The 21,556-nt window shown below is 42.4% G+C and overlaps 1 protein-coding gene across 1 annotated transcript in view; it reads left to right on the top strand.

Moving 5' to 3' along the window:
- The window catches only part of dennd6a (DENN/MADD domain containing 6A), a 34,598-nt gene that overhangs the window by 6,437 nt on the left and 6,605 nt on the right, over nucleotides 1–21,556 (top strand). Inside the window, exons 4-15 of the mRNA XM_066698247.1 lie at nucleotides 6,921–7,033; nucleotides 9,420–9,500; nucleotides 11,819–11,924; nucleotides 12,047–12,126; nucleotides 12,317–12,376; nucleotides 12,914–12,969; nucleotides 14,649–14,771; nucleotides 17,604–17,699; nucleotides 20,309–20,403; nucleotides 20,959–21,024; nucleotides 21,227–21,291; nucleotides 21,385–21,474. Coding sequence (XP_066554344.1) covers nucleotides 6,921–7,033; nucleotides 9,420–9,500; nucleotides 11,819–11,924; nucleotides 12,047–12,126; nucleotides 12,317–12,376; nucleotides 12,914–12,969; nucleotides 14,649–14,771; nucleotides 17,604–17,699; nucleotides 20,309–20,403; nucleotides 20,959–21,024; nucleotides 21,227–21,291; nucleotides 21,385–21,474 — 1,031 coding nt within the window. The remainder of the gene's footprint in view (nucleotides 1–6,920; nucleotides 7,034–9,419; nucleotides 9,501–11,818; nucleotides 11,925–12,046; nucleotides 12,127–12,316; nucleotides 12,377–12,913; nucleotides 12,970–14,648; nucleotides 14,772–17,603; nucleotides 17,700–20,308; nucleotides 20,404–20,958; nucleotides 21,025–21,226; nucleotides 21,292–21,384; nucleotides 21,475–21,556) is intronic.

Raw genomic sequence — 21,556 nt, forward strand, 5'->3', positions numbered from 1 at the left:
AAGAGCAACTTTGACTGAAATAACCACTCGTTACAACCGAGGTATGCAGCAAAGCATTTGTGAAGCCACAACACGTACAACCTTGAGGCGGATGGGCTACAACAGCAGAAGACCCCACCGGGTACCACTCATCTCCACTACAAATAGGAAAAAGAGGCTACAATTTGCACAAGCTCACCAAAATTGGACAGTTGAAGACTGGAAAAATGTTGCCTGGTCTGATGAGTCTCGATTTCTGTGGAGACATTCAGATGGTAGAGTCAGAATTTGGCGTAAACAGAATGAGAACATGGATCCATCATGCCTTGTTACCACTGTGCAGGCTGGTGGTGGTGGTGTAATGGTGTGGGGGATGTTTTCTTGGCACACTTTAGGCCCCTTAGTGCCAATTGGGCATCGTTTAAATGCCACGGCCTACCTGAGCATTGTTTCTGACCATGTCCATCCCTTTATGACCACCATGTACCCATCCTCTGATGGCTACTTCCAGCAGGATAATGCACCATGTCACAAAGATCGAATCATTTCAAATTGGTTTGTTGAACATGACAATGAGTTCACTGTACTAAACTGGCCCCCACAGTCACCAGATCTCAACCCAATAGAGCATCTTTGGGATGTGGTGGAACGGGAGCTTCGTGCCCTGGATGTGCATCCCACAAATCTCCATCAACTGCAAGATGCTATCCTATCAATATGGGCCAACATTTCTAAAGAATGCTTTCAGCACCTTGTTGAATCAATGCCACGTAGAATTAAGGCAGTTCTGAAGGCGAAAGGGGGTCAAACACAGTATTAGTATGGTGTTCCTAATAATCCTTTAGGTGAGTGTGTATATATATATATATATATATATATATATATATGTCTCCTATTGGAGGACTTGATGCATGAGTGACTGGAGGTGTTCTGTCTTCTGTGGCCATAAATTCCAGCCTATTTAACTGGGTGGCTCGTAAATACCTGCACCTTCAAGCAGGGGTATACAAATGGCTACTGCAGCTGCCAAGTTTGCAGTGACGAGTGGCTCAGAGTTTGTGCTCCTACATCTTTTTGCACTTTGCGTACAGTTAAAATGTCTTGTTGGGGGGGTGAAATCCGCAACAAAATCAATTACCAAATGGATAGTATCTTTTGAGGATTTTGCAGCTGTATATACTCCTTCCTAACCAAAGATGTGTACAGTCAGGGCTTAGAAGCATATTTAAAAGTCCTGCTTACTTGATTGGTTAGTGCTTTTGGCATCCTTGTTCAAAAGGTATTAATTTCCTTAAGCACTTTATCGCTTTTTTTAAAGACACTGGTGGAGTTTAATTTCAGAGCTTGGAGCTATGCTTCAAACACTATCCTAGTTGGATCTCGTGGCTGTATTTGTTTGGATGTTGGGGATCTTGTAAGCTTGAGGTTATCAAGGGGTGCCTTTTGAGAGGCTTCATTATTATGGGATGCATGAAAAGATGATGTGGAAGCAAGTGAAGAATGAAAAGCATGGAAGAGGAGGAGAAAGCCTGTTCAGCAAGCAGAGAGAAGGCCTTCCAATCCAAACAGGCCTACAATAACACCAGAATGCAGACTGTCAGCTTGCGGGAGGAGCAGCATTCATTCACCCTGGCCTCCTGCCATTAGAGTGGCTGTGTTGCTTAAAATGACATCGGCTGAACTGAGAACATTGTTTTTTTTGCTTTGTTATTAGTAATTTTTTTTCAATTGAAATCTGTGCTGCCTTTTCCTCTGGGGAGAAAACCAAACTTAAAAAAAAAAAAAAAAACACTTCAATCAGTCTTTTGTTCTCTAGGGACCAATTTTAACAGTTATGAAATCTGACTTTTCCAAATTGATACCCATGTCCCTGGGAGTATTTTTAACAAAAATAATTGCAGAAGCAACTGTTTCCTCCTCTTTGTCACATAATTTCTCCCTTGTTGTATATCCTAAGATACTGTTTGTGTGTTGTTGTTAGAAGCAATGGAAGGAAACACTTGATGAAACCCCTTTAGTGTCATGTCTCATTTAATATCTCCTTAATGTAACACAGTGAGAGCCCAGCTCTGCACACATTTATATATACATAATATATTTAGCATCATACACCACCATTGGTTGATTAATCTGTTTATTAAACCGATTTTGGCATTTTTCACATCGTGGGGTTTGAAACCTACATATGCACCACTGCTGTATTTGACATCACTTGCAGCTGCTGGAGAATCAGAAACTGCAGACCCATTCGTAACGTCACAGTCTGGCGAGAGGCCGATGATGTCCGATCGACATTGAGATATTTTAGATAGATTGAAGCAAAGAGTGGCCAAATGTAAAGCTGTGTCTTTAAGAATTGGGTTACAAACTCCTTAAAGTTCGGTTTCTCACAGAGAGAAGCATTTCTTCACCAGATGGGCCGGCTTTCGTTCCCTTTTGCTCAGGAATATTAATTAATCAGGGTACAACTTTGCCAGGGAAGTGTGTCACTTATGGTGCACTTGATAGGAGCAGAAGGAGACCTGTGAGAAATGTAATCACATGAGGAAGCTTGTGTAGCGTTGTGGGTTATTTCTAGTCGATTATATTGTACAGCACTAGAAGATGTCTTATTTTAAAGGCACTATATGAGCAGGTTTACATTTTTAACCAGGTGTAGGCTCAGTGGGGATTAGGCAGGAGGAGGTAATTGAAAGGCTTGTACTGTAGGCAGGTGTGTCTGTTCACCATAACAGGAAGCAGACTTTCATAGCAGTGATGTGTTACTGTTTCACTACAACTTTTTTTTTTTAAGCTTTAGGTGGGTCATGTATCTGTTGCACAAAACTGTTAAGTGAACCCATGAGATCTCCAGGAAACCCTTTTCAATAGAGAAGTTGTAATTGAGCACTGTGTAACTTATCTTGTACTGGAGTAGCCTTTCACAAGGCTAAATGCACTCCCATCTGCCCACTGCTGCTGTGTCCTGCTGCTGTAATGTATAGCACAAGGGGAGTTAGTCTGGGATTATTCAGGCAGGCTGCAGCAGCTCGAAGAAACCTGAAAGGTTATGCAGTGAATTCAGATAGTTGTCGCAGCCTTGGAAATATTGCTCTGGTTGGAGCTGCTGTGCTGTGTAGTGAAGAGGTATGCTGGTTTCTATGGAAACAGTTCTTGGCATGAACCCGAGGCAGGCTTTTTCTCCAGTATTTGAGAGCCAGGTTATTATTTACTTATTTATTCATATATATATTATATATTATGTATGTATATACACTCACCTAAAGGATTATTAGGAACACCTGTTCAATTTCTCATTAATGCAATTATCTAACCAACCAATCACATGGCAGTTGCTTCAATGCATTTAGGGGTGTGGTCCTGGTCAAGACAATCTCCTGAACTCCAAACTGAATGTCTGAATGGGAAAGAAAGGTGATTTAAGCAATTTTGAGCGTGGCATGGTTGTTGGTGCCAGACGGGCCGGTCTGAGTATTTCACAATCTGCTCAGTTACTGGGATTTTCACGCACAACCATTTCTAGGGTTTACAAAGAATGGTGTGAAAAGGGAAAAACATCCAGTATGCGGCAGTCCTGTGGGCGAAAATGCCTTGTTGATGCTAGAGGTCAGAGGAGAATGGGCCGACTGATTCAAGCTGAAGAGCAACTTTGACTGAAATAACCACTCGTTACAACCGAGGTATGCAGCAAAGCATTTGTGAAGCCACAACACGTACAACCTTGAGGCGGATGGGCTACAACAGCAGAAGACCCCACCGGGTACCACTCATCTCCACTACAAATAGGAAAAAGAGGCTACAATTTGCACAAGCTCACCAAAATTGGATAGTTGAAGACTGGAAAAATGTTGCCTGGTCTGATGAGTCTCGATTTCTGTTGAGACATTCAGATGGTAGAGTCAGAATTTGGCGTAAACAGAATGAGAACATGGATCCATCATGTCTTGTTACCACTGTGCAGGCTGGTGGTGGTGGTGTAATGGTGTGGGGGATGTTTTCTTGGCACACTTTAGGCCCCTTAGTGCCAATTGGGCATCGTTTAAATGCCACGGCCTACCTGAGCATTGTTTCTGACCATGTCCATCCCTTTATGACCACAATGTACACATCCTCCGATGGCTACTTCCAGCAGGATAATGCACCATGTCACAAAGGTGGAATCATTTCAAATTGGTTTGTTGAACATGACAATGAGTTCACTGTACTAAACTGGCCCCCACAGTCACCAGATCTCAACCCAATAGAGCATCTTTGGGATGTGGTGGAACGGGAGCTTCGTGCCCTGGATGTGCATCCCACAAATCTCCATCAACTGCAAGATGCTATCCTATCAATATGGGCCAACATTTCTAAAGAATGCTTTCAGCACCTTGTTGAATCAATGCCACGTAGAATTAAGGCAGTTCTGAAGGCGAAAGGGGGTCAAACACAGTATTAGGAACACCATACTAATAATCCTTTAGGTGAGTGTATATGTATGTATATATATATATATATATATATATATATATATATATATATATATATATATATATATATATATATATATATATATATATATTGTGTGTGTGTGTGTGTATATGTATGTATGTATGTATATATATATATATATATATATATATATATATATATGTGTATATGTATGTGTATATATATGTATTTTCTTAGGAATGTTAAGTTCAGGCTTAGAATAGCTCAGTGTTAAATTGCTGCAGTACTCTGGGAAACCTCATCATAAGTGAAGAAAGATTGTATAACTGCAAGGATATGGTTTATGCTCTCTTATAAATTGTCTAATTTTTTTGTTTTTTATATAAAGATTGGTTTCTTCATATTCAGAATGAACTATTGATTTGAATTACTGTGGCTGTTTTAAGTCTTTCTGACATGAAATTAATTGTCGGGTTTCCTTCTGTATTTCAGTTGGTATAATGCTTTGCTCTCCCCCTGCTCTGTGCTAAGGTGCTGTCAGATAGGCCACAGCATGCAGGCTGTGTACCCTCAAGCTACTGCACAGCACACCTTCACCAACCACACCTGCTTCCATGCTGCAAAAAGACAGTCGGCCATGCAGTCTCCTCTTCACTTTGTTATCCTTGTTATTTTTTTATTTTTCATGTCTACCTATGGGCATGTCAGTGCAAGGCATTACAGTTCCCTGTAGCAGAACACAAATTACATGTTTAGAAACAATAAATTAAAGTTTTTTTTTTTTTTTTTTTCTGTTGTTGTGGGTACAATATGAGATGCATTTTCTTCTCATGAACAGTTCCACCTTCCTTTTCAAAATAGCTTTTCATTTTATCATTTCAAGAGAATGATTTTTGAATTATGGGTAGTTCTAAGTGAATCCTTCACATTATTAACCATGTCAGTTGAACTTGGATAGTACTGCGCTGCTAAACACTGCAGTGCAGCTGTTTGAAAGGGAGTTGAATTAAGAGCAATAGGAGAGTCTCTGGCATATGCTCACAGACGTGTGTCAATCTGTCTCGCAAGCGGCACTGAAGAAGACACCTGTGGACCAAATGCTGGATTGTTGGGGTGACTGCTTTGCAAAACAAATCTAAGCCCTTGTCTACTAGAAGTACAGTACAAAGAGGGCAATGTGCTGTTGAGGAGGCATGCATTTGTAAAAGTGGATGAAATGGGATTAAAGTTCTATGTCATGTAAGTGTTGCTTTTTATAGAGGCCCGAGTCCCTGTCTCCCCCTGAGGGCTGTAATCCCTCCCCTTCTCACAGAGAAGGGCTGCACTAATCCCTGACTCTATGCAGGCTATGTGTTCTCCACTCTTTCCTGCCACAGGCCTGGCTAGACAATGGCCGCCACTCATACTGCTTTTTGCTTGCAGCTGCCATCCACAGACAAAGGGCATCTTGGGGTTGGGAGGTGAGGGTAGGTGAGGTTGAGGAGAGTACTGCCCCTCCTCACAGGGTTAGGAATGCCAGGAGACTAGCCTCTGGTTTAGATCAAGCATTTGCAAAATTCACTTTTTCTTAAGCCTCTGGTTGTATTGATCTGTGTATTTATTGTATGTTGCTGGTGCAAGTTCCAGTTGTGCACTTGGAAGAACCAGGGACTCTGTTACCATTGTCCACCTCCACCGTCTCTCTAATCACTCCAGTAATATCAGGAGTTTTGTCAAATTCACGGAGTGTTAAATAGTATTTTCCCAGTTATTGTTTGTTTGGTGAAGTTTCGTTTACATGGGCTAAACTGGTTTATTTTTGTAGTGTAAGAGTTGAAGGTCTTTTCCGCTCTGTCTGAAATATTAGTTTACCTTGAACTCCACATCAACCTAACTTATCAACCCCCAGCTTTGGCCTGGTACTTATGTAATGTTTACATAAGAGCCAAGTGCATGTTCCTGCTTTCTCTCCCAGAAGACTATTCGAATCGCTTTTGGGGGAACATGTGAAAGGCTTAATACACCCGATGCATTGGAAGAATGGTCCTGTAAGGTTAAGATGCAAGATTGTTTTTGCTAACAATTAAAGCTCTGTATTTTATATATGAGGATATGCATGTATTGTTTATTTTAAAACAATGAATGCGTTAGAGCTGGAGATGCAAAACTAGAACTCATGTTAAGGAATGTTTGGCAGATAGGGCGGCCCCTTGATTACGATCTCAACCAAACAAATGACAACAGGCCTCAACTAAGACACTTCTGCAACTATAGAGTAATGTTGGTACAACACATACAAATGGATGCCTGTTGTACATGTATACATAGAAGTCTTGCAATGCACATTTTGTCCCAAATTATACTAATATGTAAAAAGACAAAAACAAAACATGACGCAGATGGTTGAGGGGGATGAGACGTTTGATAAAGTACAGACCCAATTGTGCATGGAGTCGCCACCCCTGCTGGCTTCAGGATGTATTCCTGCGCACCGGACACTATATTTCCTGTTTTCCTCTTCCTTTCTGCAGGGTGCCTCGGAGACACGCAGTTCTGTTTCCGTTTCCGCCAGGCGACGGGCAGGAGGATGTCCTTGCGCTGCTTCCTGGACCAGTTCGACAGAGATGCACCTGTCTACCTGAAGGTTAGAGCATGATGGCCTGAAGTAGACTTGTGGGGCCTCACTTTAAAGCAAGCCTGGTTCCCTTTTTGTCTCAAGCTTGGTCCTGGGGCCCCAAGGTGCTGCTGGTTTTTGTTCCAACTGAGCTCTCCATTACTTAGGTTCAATTTTACTTGAACTGATAACTTGCTTAATGTTTTTTTTTTTTTTTTATTGCTTTGCTTTCAAAACATTGTAGAACTCAAGTGCCTCCCAACTGTTTAAAATCTCCTAACTGTTTAAAATAATGAAAAAGCTCCCCTTAGGCATATAAGCAGTAAATTATGAGTGCAATTAACGGTTAATTGAAGTAATTGAGAGCATGCTTTTAACGGAAAGCAGCAGGACTGTCTGCCCCCGAGGACCAGGGATGAGAACCACAGACTTGCAGCATCAGAGAGTCAGACTGGCACTGTCCCTCACTGGCTCAACATGGCTAGCGTGATCAGCCTTTATAGTGTGGTTTTCCCCTCCATTACATATAACCCTCTCCTGCCCTTGTTTTTCCACATAGAGGAGAGTCCCAGAAGTGGCTATGTGTAGTTGTGTGGGATATACATCAGGAAGTCAAAATACAGAGCCATTCAGATCTATGTGACACAAGAATTCAGCGCAGACACTTTCCCTGGATCTAAAAAGGTCACTATATGCTAATTTCCTTTATCAAACAGATGTCTATGACTCATCATACTGGCAAGGTGTATAATTCCTGGGGTTCTTTGAAACAAAAGTTGAAAAGCAACAAATGCTTGTTTTTTGTCCTGTATATAAATACCAAGATAACTTGTGAAACGAAATCCAGGGATAGAAATTAGACTCCAATTTGCAAATCAGGTTGAGCAATTTCATATTACTGGCTGATGAAACGTGACTTTGCACACACGGAGCTGGCACGCTTTGAAATCAATCAAACAGCTGAGTTAGTCTAATTTTATTTTGCTCATCGCAGCCTAGGTCTCGGTTCAAAGCAACATATGATCAGTCGGCTGAGCTCAGGGAGTGTACACCCAGGGCCAAAGAAGGAGGTAAAAGAGTGACTTGAGGGCACTGCACCTCCTCAGCCTGGAATATGGTTTTGGTGAGGGGCGGGGTGGGAGGGGGAACAGATCAAAGTCATGAAAATATTAGAAGTGATGAAGACTGATTTTCTGTTTGAAGATGAGCTGTGGTGAGGTGGGATAGGAGGCCACAGCTTCTGAGTGAATCACTGTTCGAGTGTGTGTCTGAAGTGTCTAAAGATGGGAAGCTTCAGAGCGGTGGGGGATACATTTCAGTTTTTTCTTCACAGATCTGAAGTCGAGCTTCAGGCTTTTTTGACAGCTGCTGGTTTGTGTTATTGTAATAGATGCCACTCTAATGCTTACTCGGCCAGGATAACGGTTGCTTTTAATCTGCTGCCGGTTTGTTTTTGACTCTTAAGGTTGGTCAGGAGCTTAAAGATGAAAGGATTGGAAGATTTTTCCTACGATTGTTTTTCCCCGTCAAGTTTTTCCTTTTTCTAACAGTAACAACCTTTAAAGCTTTCTGAAGAAAATTTTTGATAATATAAGTATGTGATGACTATTTATATTATATTATTTATACGTTTGTGTTAACCTTATTAACCACATTTTTGTCCAGCCTGCTAAATGTAGTCATCACACTGGGTTTTTAAGGGTTAATGAAAAAAAAAAAAACATTTATTAAACTATAGAATGAAAGTAATCTGTAAATGCACTGTGACCTCTCTGAGAGCTTTAGTAATGGCATCTGCTCTCCTAGCCTTCCTGAGCATGATGTCATGGTTTACTTTTTTTTTTTTTAAGCAGACAAGATGCTTGTTTGCCTTCTGTTTGAACTAATTTGGTTTATATTTTGAGGGATTCCTGTAGGTTTGTATGGTCTCTAAACATGCGGTTAATGAAATTGCCCAGATTAATGTAATTTTCAAAATCTCAAAGTCAGTCACCGATTAACAGTTTGCCAGCGGAATATTTTGTCCCTTTAAAGTGTACAATTGCATCCAGTCGCTGAATGTGTAATTTAGATCATTCATCACAGCTGCGAGGCTCAATTTGGGGGTTGCATTATTTTGTGCATCAGTATGAATGCATCTCCACACACACACACAACTTTTCAGACACCGCTCATGGAAATGGATTTCCTGGTCTGGGATCATTATATTCTGGCAGTAGCACAAATGCCTTGCTTCATAAAACATATAGATATAAACAGAGGAAACAATAGGTATTATGGTTTGTTTATTGTGCAGGTGGCGTGTGAGTGATGCACAGGGTGGGATGTATATGTATAGTGGAGGAGTGACAGCCTCAAGCACACAGCACTGTACTATACGTGTGATGACCGAATGCATGTTTCCCTTCCTTTCCAGAGAGATCCAGGCCATTACTACGGCTATGTGTACTTCAGGCAGGTTCGGGATAAATCGCTCAAGAGGGGTTACTTTCAGAAGGTGAGTCATTAACTCCAGCCTCTCACTTATATACTGCTACAGAAACCATGTGGCTAAGACCCACCTTGAACTACACAGCCTGTAAGTGCCTTTCCCAGTGCCCGGTACAGTAGGGGTGGGAGTCAAGGTCTTTTCCTGTTGGCCTCCTCTAAAACAGCCATATTGTGTAATGGAAAGAGACGTTCAGAGTTAGTGGAATGATGCCATTTGATTGTGGGTCCTGTCTAAATCATTGACCCACTTTACACTTTTGGCATGGTACATTATGTAGTCCTTCCCCCCCTTTCTTTCACTGACCAATTCCTATGGTGGTACATTTTGAATGCACTTTAGTAAACAAGCCTATGATGTAATTTACCCAAGTTAATGCTCAGTGTGTCAGTGTTTATAAACATACTGTGGCAATTACGTGTCATTGTAATTTATCTTAGTTAAATAGTGCACACATGCTTAAAACTGAAGGCATTTCTAATTGGTGTAGACTTTAGCGGTAAACCATGGGAAAAGTCAAGCATATTGTTCATGGCAAATTTAATAAGTGACCTTGTATGTAATCTCTGAAGTCATTAGGCCCTGAACTCTCGCAGGACTATTGGAAACTTTCTCTCACCACAGAAATGCAGGAATCTGGGGTTGTTGATTGAGTGTCACAGCTCACCCGTAAGAGTTTAGGGATTGAGTCAATGCGAAAATTTGAAAACCACAGGGTGAGTTTACACAAGCCGTTCTGAGCTCGTCAAAGGAAAGCTGCTTAACCGTTTAAAGTGTGTGCAACCAGGACTTATCTAGAGTTACTTGTGCATTTCAAACTCCATGCAGTACTCCGTGGGTGCGTTTACAAAGTAGTGGTTTTGGAACCGCAGTGGAGGAAGAAGTGGGAGTGCTTGCATGACAAGGGCAGGGAGCAGAGACAACAGGAGGGGTCTGAAAAGCTGAGTGCTTCACATACAGTCCTGCCCACTCTTCTTCTGAATCAGCTGTATGTCAGTGTCAGGTGGCCTTTCAACTCCGAACTTCCCACCTGCTCTGTTGTATTTTTATATAGCAATTGGAGACTGGGAACTTGAAAGGTCGAGGTGTCTTATGGTGTGAATCCGCGCGGGTGGTAGGGGAAGAGCTATGGTGGGGTTTTATGCATAATGTTTCTTGATCTTGCTATGTATCTTTTTCCCTACATGTCCTGGAAGCTGAACTCCTTCCCATTTTCTGCAGTTGGAGTGCTGTTGATTGTGATCAAGTATCGATAATAGACTCTTTGTTTTTGTTTTTTTTGAAAATACTAAAATGAAATGTCTATCCTGAAACACTGTCAATCTTGAAACAGACATGCTTCTTTTAGGTCCAAAACAAGAGATGATAATTACATCTGAACCTAGCCTTTTCTGAATTGATTTAATTTGTCTTAAGCCATTGTTGTGGTGAGGTTGGCTTTCAGCAGATATAAAACAAACTGTCGATTGTTTAGTGCTCAGGCATGTTGGAGAGAGAGAGCAACAGGTTAAAATGCATAACTTAACTGAATGCCTTTTTTAAAAGCCTGATGTTTTATCATAGTAATTTCTGTGCATGTAAAATAATAAACAATGCAAAGTAGGAAACCGCATTCTAATTTGAATTAATACTTAATGTATTTGCAGTCTGATTACAGTGAGGGGCACCACAAATTTACACATTTTAAATGCATCTTCAGATTAATTGCTTTTTTTTTTTTTTTTTCCTTCTCCATGTTGTGAAATAAGGGTCCTTATCTTGTACATTTCCTGTGTTGCAATATTCTTCATTTGAAAAATATGATGAAAATATTACAATGAAAATATGGTTTATATAGCTAGTTATATCCATTGTCAGACTTCATTTGGACAAAATACTGCGTGTGGAGTCCTGCCTGGATTCACAGCACACAAACCAAACCTCCTATCTTAAGCACTCTCTTTGGAACAATTTAGAGATGTATCCCATTCAGCTTGGAAATGCAGAGACGCACTTCAGCTGATTACGATGTGTACCGCACAAGTGTGGAGTGTTTATTTGCACATTGTAGCTTGGCACTTAAATCAGTGGTTACCAGCCACTAGTGGACATCACAGGCTCTCTGCAGGAAAACCAATATGATAAAAGCACTAAGCTCACAAAATTCGCATTTTACAAAACAAATAAATCAATACAAAGAATAAATAAATGGACAGACAGACAGGTTCTGTATCACAGAAAGGGTACATTTCAGCCTCCATATCACATTCAGTTCAGAAACGGGGAGCGTTTTTGGCACCATTGCAAGGCGACATTTGAGCCCTTGCCTGTTGTCTTTTCTCCCGTAGTCCCTGGTGCTGATCAGTAAGCTTCCCTACGTGACTTTCTTCCACTCTCTGCTCCAGCTGATGGCTCCAGAATACTTTGAGAAACAGGAGCCCTGTCTGGAGGCTGGTGAGTTCCTCAAGACTACTAGGCAATCAACTGTTCTGTGGTATATTTACCAATTACCCATTTCACACATTTCTTTCTCTGAGATTAATCATTTTAATGTTTTTTTTATTTTCCTACTACAGCTTGCAATGACATAGACCGCTGGCCCGCCCCATTTCCTGGGAGAACCTTAATCCTACCAATAATGGGAGTCGTTATGAAGGTAATTTCCTGCACTGTGGACTGTATGAGGAGATGTGGGGGGGTTTAACAGTAAGTATAAAAAAAACTCCCATGTTTCTGCCTGTGTTGAGTGAGTGGGGAAACACATGTTTAAATGACCTTCTTGATGAGTCCACATGACCCTTGGAGCTGCGTTTGTGTGACATTCCCAATGTTCCCTCTCTGAACAGGTTCGGATTCCTGCCTGCTATGACAAGCCTGGCACCACGCAGCTCGTACAGGCCACACAGGTGCGCAAGTGAAGGAGCCCGTGTCACCGCTGCCCATGTGCCTGCCTGGGGCTCACACTGGCATTCACATTTTCTCAGGCCATATTTTTTGCATACCTAATATCTATTTGGATACAAAAGGCAGATGAAGTTGAGTTAGTGTCTGAGGAGCAGGAGTGGGCAAACCTTGGTACTGTGGTTCCCTTCCATTGCAGGGCTTTGATTCCAGTCCAGCCAGCAGTTGATTTTGACTGCATTAGCCCAGGTGAAAAGTTTCCAGTAATTTAGGATGAGTTCGAATGGTGACTTGCAATGAAATGGAAGAGCCAAGGTTGCCTATCCTGGATGTAAAGGAATGAAAAAGGAAAGAAAAACCCTGAAATTTAAGTCAAACCTGATGTCTATTTCTGTGTCTAAGGACTAGTGTGTAAGAGGCTCTCTGGTGAGATTTATGGTATTTTTATTTAAAATATAAAGGTCCTGCCAGGAATTAAGTTATCCATTGAGTTTTGGGTATTTGTTCTTCTTTGCTCATATTAGCTTCCTTTGTACTTTCAGAGTGACACCCAGGTCTCCGTTGTCCTTCCATCCGTCTATGAAGTGGAGGTCTTCAGGTAGTATAGATGCTTTATCCTGCCTACTGACCTCTCTATCCTCACCAGGCAAAACATTGCAGAATCTGCTGCTGCATTGTCATGAACTAGACCCCTGTTCAGATGGTGCTCCCTGCCACTAGGAGGGGGGGGTGTTTGGAATTGTGGGGGCATTGCTTTGCTCTGGACTGGACATGACAATGTGGTGCCCCAGAATGGTGGGAGGTGGCGCTCTCGACACACGGGCCTACATCAAATCAAAACTTTTAACTTGCCTGTGACTCATAAACGGAAAACTGCTCTATTTACAGGCAGTAGAAAGTGGCTTTTGACAGTTAATTAAGCCGCCACTGGGTACAGGGTTTCAATGTATGATTCGCCGGTAGGCTGAAGTTTTCATTGGGTCAAGGCCTCAGTTAATTGTGTGGCAGAACTACCAGGAATTTGGAATGCTGCAGGAATCAGTGCAGGAAGGTCCAGATGTACAAACCGAAAGGCAAGATCTTCTTTGGGTGGTGGAGGTGCTATGACAAACGGAGCAGTCTGAGCAATTCCGCTTGAATTCTGACACGTTTTAGTCTGCTTTGTTCGTTTACTATTGTCCGTTCACAGCAGTTTTACAACTTGAATACACATAGCAGATGGTCCATTGGTGGAGAGATGGAGCATTGGTTCTGCGTTTGAAAGTCTGGGCAGAGAAATGGAAGGAGAAGGGCTCGTTATCTGGATTTTTCTAGTTTAAAGCCCAGTCCCACCACTGAATCTGTGTGTGTTACCTTAGCGTGAGACTTAGCCTCCTGTGCTGTGTGCTGTGTCCTGTGGATGAGATGCAAAACCAAGGCACATGTTATATTCAGTTCCCAGTCAGACTGAAATGGAAACACAGTAGGACCACATTTTGCTCTTTTTCTATAGTGCTTTTGCATGCTGTACTTCATCCAATTCATCCAGAGGCTTGTGCTGCCCACCTGTGGCAGCTTGAGGATATGCACACAAATTGTTGCATGTCGTGCCCGCCGCCACCCACATTGCTGTTTACAGACCACTCGCATTCCTGGTTGCCTAGGCGACGTGGTTCTTAAAGAAAACAACCGTTCACAGAAAGCCTTGAATGCCAGCCGTTCCCTGTGCAAAGATGCATGTTTGCAATCTATTTGGTGAGCAACAAAAAAATAGCATAACATGCTTCCTTTGAGCTTGAATTATTCAAGAGAAACACTTGAGCTTTGTTCCTCTTGTGGGGCATCAGTTAGATTGATCCTGGAGGAAATGTGAATTCCTTTACTGAACTGCCTCTCTTACCTTTTACAGAGTCTGAAGTGATGTAGTGAGCTACAAAAGCTGGTCTCTATTAGCATATTAATGCACAATTGAGAAAGCTGAAGCAACGGGTCTGGCCCTTGGGCTGTCGGAGATGTTTATAACTGTTCACGCCGCATGGCCCTATCTGCCTTCCGCACTGGTCTTGGGTTTGGCTGACATTTTAAGCAGCTGGTTTGCAGTCTAAATCATATATTTGCATTCTGCTTGCAAGACTGGTGATGACTTAAAGTGTTTTGTTGGATAAAGAGAACGATCACACAGTGTCCTGTTCAACTGTATGCTCAGGTCCCAGGCAAACTGAAATGAAAACGCAGTAGTAAAACAGTTTGCTCTTGGCTCTCTCTCGTTCTCATTTTTATTCCTCTTTCCCTCCTCAGGTGTTTCTGCCCTGTGTACTTTCACATTCAGATGCTATGGGAGCTGGTGTTGCTAGGGGAGGCCCTGGTCGTTATGGCACCCTCACCTGCAGAATCCTCAGAGACTGTGCTGGCCTTGGTCAGGTGAGGGTTGGGATAGAGAGTGGGGTGGGTTTGCAGGACTCATTTGTTTATTCATAAAATAGACAGTGCTGTTAATTGTTGGCACGGTTACATTTGTTAACTGTTATTGTACAGCTCTGAAAAAAATTAAGAGACCACTGCAAATGATTCTTAAATCAGCATCTCTACATGTATGGCAGCCATTCCATTCCAGTATCTGTTGAATTCCAACACAGGCACATTCTACTAAAATGAGGTACTGATTAGGTGACCACCTGAACCAAGTATAAAACCCTCTGCTGTGGTCATCACTATCCTCTTGCAATAGGACCACCTGGATGGCAAAAACAGTGCTAGTAGTACCTCAAATGTAATTGGAATCAAACAATAACTATTGACCATGCCAAAAGAGTTGAAAAGGAAAGTGAGGAAATGAAGGATTCAATTCCAGCTTTACTGGCAGAGGGATACATTGTGCGTTGGGTTGCTTCCATCCTTAAAATGTCAAAGATGGTGGTTCATAAGAACAAGGTCAAGCAGCAGACATTGGGAACAACAAAGCTACAGACTGGCAGAGGGCGAAAATGACGACTCTCCACTGATCAGGATGACCGCCAACTCATTTGAATGTCACTCAACAACCGTAGGATGACATCAAGTGACCTACAAAAAGAATGGCAAATGGCAGCTGGGGTGAAGTGCACGACGAGGAAGGTTCAAAACGGGCTCCTAGGGGCAGGACTGAAGTCATGCAAAGCTAGAAAAAAGCCCTTCATCAATGAGACGCAAAGAAGAGACAGGCTGAGGTTTGCAAAAGATCATAAGGATTGGACTGTAGAGGACTGGAGTAAGGTCATCTTCTCTGATCAGTCAAATTTTCAGCTTTGCTCAATACCTGGTCGTCTAATGGTTACAAGCCACAGTGTCTCGCACCCACTGTGAAATTTGGTGGAGGACAAGGTTGTCCTGGAAGACAACTTGCTTCCTTCTGCTCTGACAATGTTCCCCAACTCTGAGGATTGTTTTTTCCAGCAGGACAATGCCCCATGCCACACAGTCAGGTCAATCAAGGTGTGGTGGGGAGGACCACCAGATCAAGACCCTGTCATGGCCAGCCCAATCTCCAAACCTGAACCCCATTGAAAACCTCTGGAATGTGATCAAGAGGAAGATGGATGGTCACAAGCCATCAAACATAGCTGAGCTGCTTGAATTTTTGCTCCAGGAGTGGCATAAAGTCACCCAACATCAGTGTGAAAGACTGGTGGAGAGCATGCCAAGATGCATGAAAGCTGTGATTGAAAATCAGGGTTATTCCACAAAATATTGATTTCTGAACTCTTCCTAAGTTAAAACATTAGTATTGTGTTGTTTAACAATGAATATGACCTTATTTTCTTAGCTTTATTAGTGTCTGACAACACTATCTTTTTTGTTATTTTGACCAGTTGTCATTTTCTGCAAATAAATGCTCTAAATGACTTTTTTATTTGGAATTTGGGAGAAATGTTTGTCAATAGTTTATAGAATATAACAAAATGTTAATTTTACCCAAACACATACCTATAAATAGTAAAACCATAGAAACTGATCATTTCACTGTGTTCTCTTAATTTTTTCCAGAGCTGTATATGATGCATTTAAAATGATTAATTAATGTACAAATTGTGTGTATGTGCACATATGTTCGTTGTGTGTGTATTTATTTATTTATTTATTTCCCTTTTGGTAAATACTGTCAGGTTTTGTGTTTTTGAGCTACTACCAACTATCAAAGGCTATGAAATGGGAGTCTCCCAGTGTTGCTTCCAAAACATTCCATTCATCTAACCTTGCCTTTTAGTGTGGCAAAGATCTTAAGTATAGTCCGCTGGTTTGTTTAATGTTTAACAGTGCAACACGAAGGACAACTGCATCAAAATAGTCTGGCATGCTCTCCTGTAGTCACTATGCACTGGCAGGGATCCAGGGGAGAGGCGGGGTATCCCAGGCTGGGACAGCACATGGACAATTCTGAGGCACAGCTTGTCACCAGGCTCCACTGCCACTCGGTTTCTATGGCCTGTGAATTCACAAGCATTAACACTCAGATGCAGGGACACGCACTAGCAGGCTGGTGCAAGAATATGACTCTGGGTGACAAACCTATCGCTCGTTAGATTTATGTGGCCCATGGGTGTGCAGTAATATTGGAGAGCTTGCAACGGAATGAAAACCGAAGATCGGAGCAGTGGGGCATGGTGACCTGGTACTGCAGGAATAAGGAAATGCAGTCTGAGATTTCTGTGTTCCTCACACACCGGTGTTGTGGTGTTTTTCCCCCCTGCTGTGCCAACTGGCTGGAGCTGGTATCTAGTATGGTTCTGCGCCAGCCTGTGCCATCATACCCACACTTTTTTTGTGTCTTTCTGAACAGTGCGCTCTAGAATACAGAGTTGGTGTTTAAAAGTTAGAAACTGTTTCCCACAGGGCTCCCTTCGGTGCCTGCTCTGTCGTCAATTTTAGAAATTGTGTAGGAGTTACTAATGAGCTGCTGCCCAGCAGACGAAAGATGGGCACAGCGATTCACTTCTTAATTACCTCTCTAGAACACGCATGAGTGCAGTCGGGGCTGTGATATCAGCTCTGTGGATTTAAATAGCCTGGGCTTTCTTTTAGATGACGATGTGACACCAAACTGTTTTGTTTTTGTTTTTCCCCACCTCCTTTTACAATTTCTTTATGCTTTTTCCACAACACACTCGTCCAAAGTTTGGAGGGTCACGTGTTTGTGTTAAAAGAGGCAGTTAGAGCTCAAGGAGTGTCTGGGCTTGCTGTGCTCTGAATGCTCCTCTGCTGTTTTGTTGTTCACAGCTGCATCTCCCCCCTACGGTACTGCAGTGATTTCAGGCCCTACTTCACTATCCACGACAGTGAGTTCAAGGAGTACACCACTCGTACCCAGGCCCCGTGAGTATCTAGGAACACCAGGGTGCTGCTTTCTGGCCCGTCTGAATCTGCTTCCTCTTTGGCTGCAACAGTCTTTTTAGGGGTGCCTCTCTTAGCACCATTCTAACTGAGGTGCGGTCTCTGAAGGATATGTAGCCTGCTAGGGGGCACTCACAGGATCAGGCTGACACTGCAGTGAAAAAGTGAAAAGGTCTACAGAACACTGGGCGGGCTGTGCTGTGCAGAGTGGGCTTTTAAAAGGGAGCAGAAGGACATAGTCGTGTGAAAATGGAGGGCTTTTTTATTTTATTTTGTTTATTTCACTATGAATAGCCTTATTAAGCACACTGTGGTTTACCAATGTTATAGTCTGGTTCTCACGTAGCCAGCCTAGTGGAAGGGTTTTTATGCACTAATTTGTGCTGGATTAGCTTGTCTGCTGGTATCTTAACGAGCACGCTTTTTGATGCACCGGAAATATTTACTACAATGTTGTCAAATTGCTTACCAAGATAATATTCCACCTTTTTCAGTCCAAACACACACACATGAACGGAGTGCTGACACAGAGGAACACACATCACACACATTCAGGGTATAAACCTTCTGAATCAGTCACTGTAGCTAGCTAGTTCCTCTGGATGGATAATGGTCAGAATTTACTGTATTCTTCCTTGACCTATGCTACACCCCTCCACTGAGTTTTGTGAAAATCAGTCTTGTAGTTATTGCGTAATCCTGACAGACACAGACACACACGACTGAAAACATTAGCTACCTTCTGCTCCTGTGGGGTTGACGACTGTTAGCTAGCACGTAGCTAGCGTTAGCTATCTCAACTGTTAGGTTAGGTAGTAAATATAACAACCTTACCCTGTTTGGCAGTCTTTTTGAACATATGTTCAATATTCTGCGACAATGACGCTGCTGCCTGCTTTCTCTTCCGTCTCTCCTGCTCTTGTCGCCATACTCACTATCTAGCTGGATGTCATTGGCCTCACAGATTTTGCTATGAGTGCATAACGTCCGTTGCTGTGCACAGGGCCGGCCCTGACCAATTTGGTGCCCTAGGCAAGATTTCAACTGGTGCCCCTTGCATCATAGCCAGTTCCACCACAGATTCATACACTCACACAGAGACTGCACAGCTTTATGTCTTTGAGATTTTCTTTATTTTAGAAACAAAAACCCCACACACAGTATAAAAACAGTATTAAAGAAACAAGTGACCTAAAACTAATTATGAATACAATTTCTTGGTCAAGGTATAGTCAAGGTCCAGACATGGACTAATTCTGTTAATTAGTAATATACCCCGTTGCTTATATTTAGTACATTTATTTCACAAAGTACAAAAATAAAATGTTTCAGAACACTTACATTTTAATTTGTTAAAGATTGTTGTAGTCATATATGTAAACATAATAGAAACTTAGATTAGATTAAAGTCTGTACCATTTCCCTTTGCCCCAATGTGCACTGCACAAAATTAGTGTTGAAAAATGAGGGCGATTGAGTAATTGAGGGCGGGGGGTCTGGGGTTCCCCCAGACGATTTTGACAACTGGAGACCTGAAATGTGCGATTCAGAGTAATTTCGAAGTCAAAAAACATCTCAAAATCTCCATGAAATCAGGCAGATTTGAACTCAAAAATATCTTTACTTCACAACCACATATCACCAGTGAAAAATCACACATCAACCAACATTATATATGCAAACTAGACGCGGTTTCTGGTGCTGGTCAATCACAGATCTGTGTCGGTGGGTCTCTGTGATTGAAACGGGTGAGGAGCACAACTCTCTGTGTGCGCTGCTAGAAATATGCGTCTTCATTGGAAATCATTTGTTTCTACCGCTGACGTAGGAGTTTCTAGGTGAACACAAGCTATGGCACCGTGACCCCCCAGTCGTGTGTATGCACTTTTATATTTTAGAGGCATGGTTGACATCTGTCCACACGACAAACGATGCACATTTTAGCTGCTTATTTATAGAAATCAGGAAAACTGAATACCTAACACATAATACATAACATCCTATTGGCTAATAACCAGGAATTGCTGCGACTAGGTTCCACACAATAACAAGCACTGAGTGCAACAAACCTCCGTAACATTACATTTAAAAAAAACAAATCTTCTCATTTGGGCGCCCCTATGGATGGACGGCACCCCTAGCATTTGCCTATTCCGCCTATGCCCAGGGCTGGCCCTGGCTGCGCATGTAGTACTCCTGTAAAGGATGATATTAATGAATACAAGAAAACAGACTTAAATTCTGGACCTTTGGCAGTGAGGGGGGTTGTCATTCAAACTACCCGAACCCCCTGTCTATGGGCATGCAGCTCTGATCTGCTTTTGAAGAAGCGCTTAACTCCAGTGGCCAGTGATTATGGTTGAAGTATTTCTCCTTTGCATTGCAAAACCGTGCTGCCTTGCTCTGATTTAGATCGTTAAATGGTACAATGAAACCCTTGTGATCATGAAGGAAGCTCATGCGGGGCAGGATTGATTTTCTGCTGCTGATTTCCTAACAAGGTTTACTAGCCTGAGATCGTGTTACCCAGGTCAGTCTGAGGTCACATTGTTATTGAGCTGTTCTGTGACTAACATCTGTCTCCCACACAGGCCCTCTGTCATCCTGGGAGTGACTAATCCGTTCTTCGCAAAAACACTCCAGCACTGGCCGCACATCATCCGCATTGGGGACATGAAGCAATCAGGTAATTTGAAGAAAGGGTGGGAATCTTACACCAGATGACATCTAGCTACCCTGCAGTCCAACTGCCTACCTACCTCTGGGGATAAACTGCTCCCTTGTCTGTGCTGTCCCAGAAACAGCAGTGGGATGTCCAATCTCTCAGTATCAGTGCTGCTGTCTGCTCTGCAAGAACCTTGGAGCACCGCTGGTTTTATACCCTTACACTGAAACCTTTATGCCTTCACTGCATCCAGTGTGCTATGCACCAATTACTACCTTTCTTCACACTATTAGGTTTTCAGTACAATATGATGCTCTCTATAGAATCACTGACAGGTTGTGAGGAGGATTAATCTGTGGCTGTTGAAATCACACTTCAGAGCCCGGATAGATGTGAACATTTCTTCCAATGGGAGACTCATCAAGGTTCAAGTCAGTCTTGCTTACAGCCAGTGACAGTCATTTGCAATTATCAGTTTAGAGTAGCAAGGATGGAGGGATGTGAAAAAGAACCTGATTCTGTTGGTGGTGTTTATGGTAAGTGGAAGTCCTCACACTGGCTGTGTGCTCTCTGCAGGAGACATCACTAAACAAGTGAAGGTGAAGAAACTGAAGAACCTCAAGACCCTGGATTCTAAGCCAGGTCAGTTGAGCACATGATTCATTGCGTGGACTTAGATCAGAGTTTCTGAGCAGACTTGATCTCAGACTGGTGTGGAAGGGTAGAAGCAAAGCAATATTTCTCTGGTGGCAGACTTGAAGAATGCTGAGAACATTTCATGGGAAACCTATCCATAGCTTTTTCTTAGGAAGATGTTTTTGTAATTATTTATTGTGTTTTATAGGTGTGTATAGTGCTTACAAGCCATTCCTTAACCGAGATGAGGAGATAATCCGTCAGCTACAGAAGGTACGCACAGAAGAGCACGGTTTACTGTACAGTATCCTCCTTGGTGCCCATTGCTGGATGCAGTGTGTTATATCGGCTTCTTTCTGTTTAAAGGGGATCCAGCAGAAACGCCCACCAGCTGCCCAAAATGCGATTCTGAGGCGGTACTTCTTAGAGCTGACCCAGAGTTTCATCATTCCCCTTGTAAGTACCTGAATCTCCTAACAAGGGTCTCAGCCTTAATGATTGCAATGCCTCTACATAACTATTAATGTATTTAACTGAT

This window comes from Amia ocellicauda, chromosome 3 (assembly GCF_036373705.1).
Source record: "Amia ocellicauda isolate fAmiCal2 chromosome 3, fAmiCal2.hap1, whole genome shotgun sequence".
In the NCBI taxonomy this organism is placed as follows: domain Eukaryota; kingdom Metazoa; phylum Chordata; class Actinopteri; order Amiiformes; family Amiidae; genus Amia; species Amia ocellicauda.